The sequence below is a fragment of the Stylophora pistillata genome, chromosome 11, assembly GCF_964205215.1.
Source record: "Stylophora pistillata chromosome 11, jaStyPist1.2, whole genome shotgun sequence".
Taxonomy (NCBI): Eukaryota; Metazoa; Cnidaria; class Anthozoa; order Scleractinia; family Pocilloporidae; genus Stylophora; species Stylophora pistillata.
In genome coordinates this window covers 8,407,117-8,417,116 of record NC_142529.1, presented here as the reverse complement: position 1 = coordinate 8,417,116, position 10,000 = coordinate 8,407,117, and the positions used below count along the sequence as shown (strand labels likewise).

Genomic DNA, 10,000 nt, shown 5'->3' with positions numbered 1-10,000 from the left:
CAAGAACAACTCAAAACAATCAGGCCAGGAACTTAACCCAAACCTCACTTTTTAGATTCTAAACCATAAGAGTAACATGTCTTTCTTGCCAAGCATTTCCTTCTTTGGCTGGTACTTTGACCACTTGATTCAAAGATAAGCATGCAAACCACAAACACCAAAAAGGTACAGATTACACTGTATGGTCCTTGAATTGCATCAAAGAACAATGATTATTTCATGAGGACCCCTTTGAGCTGTGAATGCATCTTGGGATGAAACTAACTGACCTTGTTTCTAATCACTTGTACTAAAGTGCCATTCCAAAGATCTCCAGAACAAACCACACTTGTAAACAAAATTTGGAAACTCAAGGACCCAAACAAGCATGCCTCACTTTGCACTGCAATCATGAGTGTTACGAAACACGTTCTATCCCTTTGCTTAATCTCTAGGTCAAGATTTACCTGAGCAAAGCTTGTGCTCTTCCATACAGCAGAGCAGGATCTACAGCATCTAGTTTAGGAAATCTGTGAGAGCATTAAAATCAACAGATTAACCATTTCACTGCCAAGATCTTAAAATCAATCCTTTGCACTGGATTTCATAAATTTCTCATAATTTCAGCTGTGAGAATTTAGTGCTAAATCAACAAGTTTCCCCTTGATGATAGCCTTCATTCTTCTCATCACCTGTCTGCTTGACAGTGTTATTCATCAGTAACTTATTCAGGGGTTTCAATGAAAGCCACTAACTGGCTTTCTACCCCTTACTATAAGACTTCTTACCACTGTCAGTTCAGACTGCAAACAGGCTCTCATATTTGGGTTCCAATCTATTGCCCCTATTCCCAACACACCCAGCCTATCACACCACAGGCAGCTGCTTGTGGAAAAAATGTATTGGAACTCCTTGTTGATGGAGTACTTTCCCTTACCCTTTCACTTCCAAGATCTGGTTAGTAATTCTCATTACTTTCTGCCATGCAATTCTTATCATGTCAGTTATTGGATCACCTAATAATGCTCTAATTGTTATTAATTTTTTCTTTACTCTAGTCACTTTTCTGCTGATATTTTATTGATATTGTAAGGAGAAATTCTGTCTTGATCACTCATGGGAGTTAAAGGGTCTAGTATTAACAACATATACAACAAAAGAAAGATTGTGCACTGTGATTTACATGTTTAAGTGCCATCTAACAATGTGTTCCTCTTTTCCTATCATGTCCATGAGGAAAATTTCACTAAAAAAATGCTGGGATATGATTACATGCATTACATACCTGATAAGTTCTGTTGGCGTAAACAAATCTTGGTTAAGTCCTGGTTCCTTTTCACTCTCTGATATTAACTTGATACCATGGATACGAGTATCAATACCATCATCTGGGTAAAAAAATTACTTCTGAAATTAATTGTCATAGAGAGTATAATTCAACATAACATTTATATCTTTATTTCTACTTAGAGAAAAAGGGTTCCCAACAAGTCATAAATGGTTGAAGTTTTTTAAATCTGGGCCCAGTTGTTTGGGGAAGAAAAAACTATCCAAATGATAAATCCCTATCAAGCTGTTAACACTTTCTCCCCCAAGATTCAATTAGTAATTCTACTTACTGTCTGCCATACAATTCTTATCATGTTAGTTCTGAAAATTTGATATTAGATCAACTAATAATGCCTTAATTGATATGTTTTCTTTACTCTTGTCACTTTTCTGCAATATTTTATTGATATTGTAGGGAGAAATTCTGTCTTGATCACTCATGGGAGTTAAAGGATTTCATATTGGCAAAACATGCAGAACTATCCACTAGATATCCAATGGATAACCTGATCCACTTTTCAAACAACCAGGGCCTGATTGTTGAGGGGTTGACAGAAGTTTTCTAAACCAATATCAGAGCCAAGAAATCCAAAACTTGCACAATCCTGCCTCTATTTTCAATACTCAACTGAGAATTTCTCTAAATGACATCAGTTATAATAATGTTACACTTAAAACTCTTATTTGATGTCAAATTAATTTGGTCTTGCAGTGGTAGTGCTACTAAGGCATGAACCACCCAACAAGTAAACTAAATATTTCCTGCTACTTTGTGTAGAATTCAGTTGAAAATCTGACAGGAATGAGAAACATACTGGTCAAAGAATACTAGAGTAAGATCAAAGCTACATCTAAGTTGGTATAATTTATAGGATGTCCATACTACATATTACAGCTACAAATTACAAGACAGGGTTAGTAAGGATTCAAAGTAATCTCTGTTCTCAATGCTTAAGTGAAGTTACAGGAGTGAATGTTTGACCAAAATACAGCAACTCTCTTAAGACTTCACTTGTGATTTCTTTGGATTCCTATTCAAAAACTTTTTTTCTAAAATGAGTTGCCAACTCAGGGTGTGACTTATCTGCGAGTGCAGTTTATCCGCCATTGTTTATTGTAATAATTAGTAATTGACACAACTGAATGCACGATACCTTTACACTCCTTAATTCCAATCTGAATGATACTGAAGTATTGTGTCATGCCTTTTAAAATGCACACATCCCCTGTATGGCTCCTGCAAGAAAAATGCAAATAGTTAAAGAAACTTTCTGACACTTTAGAATGTAATTCTTTTCCTTCACATATGGTTGAAAGAACTTTCAAGCGGTATCTTGATGGGTCCTCCTCTCGAAATAGCCGGAACATTGATGACAATAATACACGTTACTTTAAACTCCCTTTTGTCGGCTATTATTCTAAAATAGCAAACCTCAAACTCCAACAACTCACTAAGCACTTCTGTAAATTGGACCTAAATATCAAATTAGTTTTCACTTCTTTTAAAATTAAAAACATGTTCAAATTAAAAACATGTTAAAGATCGTACTCCTGATGCTCTAAAATCCATGGTAGTTTATCAATTACATGAATACATAGTATTACATAAACTTTATTGGAGTGTCAAGGTATTTAGCTAAAAGCTAATTGTGGACACTATAAATGAATAACATTAGTATAGTATAAGATTAAATAGAGTATAAAAATATTAAGGATATATTCTCAAAATATTGAGAATATACCAATTGAGCTAACTGTCTCCCGGTTAGCTCAATTGATTAGAGCGCCGGATTGTGTTGTGCAGGAGGTCGAGAGTTCGAACCCCGGCCAGACCAATACTCGTGGTCTTAAAATAAGTGAGGAGAATTTGCTACCTTTCTATAATGTCAAGAAATGGATAGATATTCTAGTCTTCTCGGACAAGGACGAATAAACCGTAGGCCCCGTCTCCTGCAGGGTTAGGGGTAGGAGACGTTAATTTCCCATGCACGAGATTACTGTGAGGTGGATGTCCTCCCCTGGGGTGGGATGGGAGGGAAGGTGAGATCGTTACATGGACTGAAGCGGCTGCCAGAGGCGCTTGATAATGCTGACGTCCAATCTCAACCTTATCATTGTAACTAGACACGTTTGTTGTTTAGAGTGCTTAAGACTTTCGATTTTCAACTTTCAAAATATCATAAATATATATAAAAAGCATCAATATATAAAATTGTTACAGACAATCATATAAGCAGCAATAGAATGTATATACAGAATTTAGAAAGTTAAAAGTCTAGAAAATTTAAATAAGACGAATTAAATGGAGGATAGGGGAGCACACTCCCAATACACCAGGCAGCCACACAGCAAAAGCCACTATGCATACCCACCCAATTTTCTTGTGCGGGATGTAATTCCCGTTATATTGGCGAAACTAGTCGCCACTTCCCTATAAAAGAGCACACGGAAAGCGATAAAAACTCGCATATTTTTAAGCATTTCAACACATCTCCTTCTTGTAAGAACAAATACTCCCTTTCTTGCTTTAGTATTCTGGATTCTGCTAACAACTCAATTGATTTAAACTCAAAGAAGCTTTTTATATAAATAAGATCAAACCTAACCTTAACAAACAATTACAGCATTATAACACTTTCCTAGCATTTTAGTTCACACCTTTGATGTTTGGTGTCACATTGTAATTAGTACCTGCTTTTGTATTACATCATATAACCGTAAATATTTTATTCATCTACTTGTCTGTTATAATTACTCAAGTACTGTTACTCATTAATTGAAGATGGCATTAGCATGCCGAAACATGTCTCTCAAAAAAGTTGTCTACTTCTTACAATACTTATCATACTTGCTACTACTATGACCTTATGGAAGTTTCAATTAAATTCACATCATTTTGATATCAACCATGTGAAAAATGTTGCCTGTTACTGAATTTGTAAATTTTCATTTCTAAGATGATGATAATCAATTAGGATTACCACTTTTACCTCTTAGAGTGACTAACATCTAAGTTCTCCTTACAATATCACCCCTGAATCACACATTAAGGTAACGAGAATAATTATTTATAAGAAATAATCATCAGTTGATTGTTACATAAATTCTCTTCCCAGTTAGCTCAATGGATAGAGCGCTGGACTGGACTGTTGTGCAGGAGGTCGAAGGTTCAAGCCCCGGCCGGACCAACATTCAAGGTCTTAAAAGAATTGAGAAGAATATGCAACCTTTCTATAACATCAAGAAATGGTTAGATGTTCTAGTCTTCTTGGATAGGGACGAATAAATAGAGGTCCTGTCTCCTGCAGGGTTAGGGGTAAGAGATGTTAATTTCCTATGCATGAGACTACTGTGTGATGGATGTCCTCCCCTGGGGTGGGATGAGTGGGTTGAGGGCTGTAGGTTAGAAAACTGTAACAAGTTATTGCACTTCCCTCTTTAAATAAAGTTAAAGTTAAAGTTAAAGTTAAAGTTGTCAGCACGCTATGGAATGTATAGAGAAAAGTATAGAGAATACGCATATTGATATTTGGGAGGATGTTTAAAGGTAGAGCTATTAAATACTTGTCACTTGTAGAGCAGGGCTCAACACCAACTATTCAACTTACTAGCCAAGTGGCTAGTGACATCTTGAATGTTACAACAATTTCGGTTTGTCTACTAGCCAAACTGGCTAGTGGAAATCGAAAACCACTGGCCAAAAACTGAATTTCTACTAGTCTGTGGCTAGTTGGCTACCACAAGTGTTGAGCTCTGTAGATGTAAAATTGTTAATCCTAATGTTAATCATCATCTTTGATGCAATAATAATAATAATAACTTTTATTTCTATAGCGCTCTTATCCTATTTTCAAGGTGCTTTACAACACTGCGCGGGGGACTTTACCAGACTGCCAGCAGCAGTTTACAATCAACAAAGCCAATTTTTTTACAGATACCCTCTTCCCCCAATTCCCAGTAAACAGGTCACACCACATCTCAGTAATCTCGTGATGTGGGTTCTTTAACATCCCCTGCCCAATCAAATTATCTAATTAATAGATGCAGGAGTCGGGACTTACGGTTTATTCATCCTTACCCAAGAAGACTAGAATGTCTATCCATTTCTTGATATTATAGAAAGGTAACACATTCCCCTCAGTCACTTTAAGACCATGAGTACTGGTCCAGCCGGGGCTCGAACCCTCGACCTCCTGCACAACAGTCCAGCACTCTAACCAATTGAGCTAACCGGGAGGCGGAATGCTAATCCACTGGAAAGTTACCCTCCAGCATTTCATCAGGCTTGCCTGACAATTCGCCCGTATCGATTACTGTAGGATGGAGCAAGGCACTGTGAGTGTAGACTGTTTTCCCACAGAACACAACACACCAACCTGGGGCGCGCTGGCTAAAAGGTAGTGTTAACAATCACATCTTGGGGGTTAAAGGGCTATGCCTCCCCATCTTTGACAGATACCTGTACAGTGTAGCAACATAACTGTCACAATTTTTTTCATGACTTACGCATCAATAAAGACTTCATTGAGTTCTTTGAGGTTGGCAGAATCTCCACCCATGACTGTAATATGATGTGGCATGTAGTTATCGTCTTTGGCATCCACCATGACAGAAAGTTGTCTAAAAAAATTAACATGCATTGGTGTCAATTTGTTTGTTTATTTGCTTAATCTATTGATTATCAATTTCTTAACCCTTTACACTTAACATTTCTTTTAATAAATCTTAAGTGTTACAACTTCTTTAGCACACTACTCACTGCCTATGTTATATCTTCACTGCTTCTATCTGCAATTCACAAATCAAGTGGATTCCCTCTCTCCTCAACTGAAATAAATCTCAAAAAAGAGTTTTGCCCACCCAGAAAAGGGGTGTAGTCAGGATTTTTCAATGGGGAAGGGGGTCACACTGTATCAAACAGAGAGTTTTCACTAGAATGTCATGTTGACCTCAACCCCACGTTTTACTAATGTGTCAAAAAAAGGCTTACCAAGGGGGGTCAAGTACCCTTGGCTAGAATGCCTCCCAAGCAGAAAGAACATACCACATTGATTAATTTTGATTAAGTGCCCAGCCTAAGTCTCTAAATTCATTGTCCATGAGGAGGTACATTTTCACATTTTGGTAATTGTTTGTTTCATTGCAAATTAAATAAACCTTCCACTTGATGAAAATGTTGAAAATCTAATAAATGCCAGCTTTGAATCAGTCCCCACCTCAAATAACAGCCTACTTGCAAGTTCCAAGAATTTAACAAACACCCAGGGTGCTTAATCTAATAATTATCTAAGTGTATTCCAACAGAACTCGACACTAACAGTAGCCAACTAGCCACAGACTAGTAGAAATTCAGTTTTGGCTAGCGGTTTTCAATTTCCACCACCCAGTTTGGCTAGTAAACAAACTGAAATTTTCATAGCATCTACGATGTCACTAGCCACTTGGCTAGCAAGTTGAAAAGTTAGTGTCGAACCCTGTCCCAAACTACCCCCTCTAGCTGTTCCCAGAAAAAACCCACAGCTGACTTTATGTCTTAAGTCCTAACCTAATGACAGTCCCTGGTCTCATGGAGAGCTTAATCCAATGTTTGCCCTGGCTGCCATCTGTTTCCCAGTAGGTATCTGGATCACCATCTGTCAATGCATCTTTTGAATCCTCCTCCTAAAATGAAATTAGTATAATTATTTTCATTTTGCACCACTAGTCTTGACTATAAATACACGAACCACAGGCACGGCTAGGATTTCTCAAAGACGGAGTCTGAGCTGTGAATTTGATCTTTTCACCCCCAAGATCTCATTAGAAATTCCCCTTATTGTCTGCCATATAATTCTTATGATATTGGTTTGGTATTAGATCAACTAGCATTCCCCTAACAGATATTTTCCTTTATTCTCATGAAACACAATCATGCATTTGATTGGTTCTTACGTACAATCTGATAACTAGCACAGGGCTGTGGTCTAGCAGCGCCTGGTGGCCCCTGGCACCTTACTTTTGCTCTTGGGTGACCCAGGAATCTTACTTTTTCATAAAAAGTATATGCTGGACACCCTGGATTTCACAGTTTCAGGGCAATGGGCTCCCCTCAATTTTCTTAAAGTGCAGCCTTGCAGCATCTACTTTCTACCTACAATAATGCTGTAGTACTTTAATAATAATGTAATACAGTTACTGTAGTACTTTACTAAGTCCATGAGAATAAAAGAAATGATCACCAGCCTAAGAAGCTGTGATCATTTAACAAATTCCCTTTGTCAATACAAAAGGTAATGTATAGAGAAGAGTATAGAGAATATGTACACTGATCTTAGGGTGTAAAGGGTCAACAACATTTTGCTTTTTTGTCATAAAACAAAAAGTTTTATTTATCACAGAAGATATCAAAATGTGGTAAGAATATCAGTGACACACTCAACTGCACTTTGTTTGTTCTTTACCGATTTGACACAGGTAATTGGGTTATATCAACTAAGTTGAAATTGTAAATTGGCCACCATAAAGAGTCAAAAGGCTGATGTTTCAAGCGTAAGCCCTTTGTCATTTGGTCTGACGAAGAGCTAATGCTTGAAACGTCAGCTTTTCGACTCTGTGGTGGCCAATTTACAATTTCAACTTACCGGTAGTTGATATAATCCAATTACTTTACTACCCCCACCGACACAGCACCACAACTTCTTAAGAAACCTAGCCCTTTACTATTTGACACGTGCATGATAACATGGAATCTAATTGTTAGATAGACGTAAACTCACAGAAGACACTTGCACTGACTCCACATATCTGCTGATGTTTCCAAGTGACACTTCATGTTTATTTATATGATCAGCCATAAACTTGGCTAGCTCCTCATCTGCATCTAAAGTCCACTTTGGTGGAGGAGAACTCAGCTGTCGCATGGCTTCTTTGTCTGCATACTTTTCAATAGAGGGTGGGTCAGATATCCTAAGTGAGTAACACATCTCTACTGCCTCTTGCCAACTGACAAGTAATGGGAAAAAAGAATTTTACAATTAATTCCTTACTGCAGTACACCAATCTAATCCAGGGGTAACATTTGATCATGTTGTCTGATTGTCTGGGTGAGAATAGTCCTGAGTAGTGGTGACTGACTTTTTGACAACCTGAGTGGAAGTCATCACCAGAGTTGTGTGAGGAGTTGTTGTCAGTGAAGAGTTACAGGGGCTACCCTTGTACAGATGATCAGACTACACCACCACATTTCAGTACAACTAAATTAATTTTTATTAAAGTGCACCTAAACCCAAAAATTTTTTTTTTCCCCTTAACGAAATAGGCGTATTTTTTGGAGTATTTCTGTGCAAAAATTTTTTTATTTGCTTAAATCTTCAATTTTCTGTGCCCGGTCAAAATGCGGATAATCGGCCGCCATCTTGGCTCATGACCGAGTTTAAAGAAGAATGGTTCTAGCGGGTAATGTGATGTCAAATTGAGAACATGAAAGTCTGCATTTCACACATTTTCACTTGTTTGGGAAGGTCGTCGTCGACATTGTCTGAAATATGCCGACTAGGTGTGTTGTATGAGGAATGTATGAAGCGTGATACCCTCTCGCAAATTTCGCACCTTGCTACATCCTCCTACAACACACTTAGTCGGCATATAAAAACATTTTTGCACAGAAATACTCCAAAATATATGTTTATTTCGTTATGCGAAAAAAAATTTGGGGTTTAGGTGCACTTTAAATATATCAATTTAGTTCATGGAAACAAATGATTACTACCCTGAGGAGGAACATTTTAACCCCTCCCCCCTAAGAAAACTGACATTTCTGTTAATTCACACATTCCCTAGACAACTGGCACCAAGTTCAGATAAGTCTGCAGGAAGTATTTCAAAACATAAAACCATCCAAAAAAAGGAGTATTTAGTGCTTGCTTAGTACCTTGCTTAGTTTATATAAAGCATTAAATGAAACATTACAGCATTAGAGCCATTAGGCGTGCACATGCATCATTGATCCATGACAGTCATTACAAACCTTTTGATAGCTCTAGATCCTTTAGTTGGTGAGCTGCCATCTGCAGGTTTGACACAAGGTTTTCCTCCATGTTTACCGTCATAAGGGGCTGCAAGAATCCACCCCTCCTTTACTGGTTTACCAGAACAATACCTCTGTAAGGTTTTCTGCCAATAAATGCATGTAAATAAATGATATGTAGTAAAGTGTAGCCAGATAGTACTGAAGACGTTTGCTTTATTGTTAACTCAAAGAAAAAACAATTTTCTCATGTTTCCATGATATGCAGATTACATCTACTGAAATATTTCAGCAGGGAAAATTTTGATTTACATTATATGTCAGTGGATGCCACTGTGAAAGTATTTAGAGAATTTTGTCTATCATCTTTTGTGGTGTCACAGCAAGAACTGAAGAGATTACACCATTGGATCTACATGATTTGCTAATTTAAACGGTAAAACGTTCTCTCTTAAAAGAAAATAAATTTCAAAGAGGTTTCATGATGCACTGATCACACCCAATAAGATACTTTTGCAAGGAAAAACTTTTTATCTCCTATTGCACCCAACTCTGAAATAATTTGGAGATGTTTATCATTTTCTACTGTTTTCCATAGTGTCACAGAAAGAACTGAAAACATAATGTGCTTGTGGCTCTAAGCCAGAAATTATAAATTAAAGGAGAGAACTCAACTGTGTATCAAGT

General features: G+C 37.3%; 1 protein-coding gene across 1 annotated transcript in view; it reads right to left on the bottom strand.

The window, feature by feature from the left end:
• The window catches only part of LOC111327648 (E3 ubiquitin-protein ligase HECTD3), a 21,124-nt gene that overhangs the window by 9,921 nt on the left and 1,203 nt on the right, over positions 1-10,000 (bottom strand). The window contains exons 2-8 of the mRNA XM_022931878.2: positions 9,314-9,459; positions 8,064-8,289; positions 6,854-6,969; positions 5,815-5,928; positions 2,463-2,545; positions 1,265-1,367; positions 447-509 (exon numbers count right to left, since the gene is read on the bottom strand). Of these exons, the coding sequence (XP_022787613.2) occupies positions 447-509; positions 1,265-1,367; positions 2,463-2,545; positions 5,815-5,928; positions 6,854-6,969; positions 8,064-8,289; positions 9,314-9,459 (851 nt within the window). The remainder of the gene's footprint in view (positions 1-446; positions 510-1,264; positions 1,368-2,462; positions 2,546-5,814; positions 5,929-6,853; positions 6,970-8,063; positions 8,290-9,313; positions 9,460-10,000) is intronic.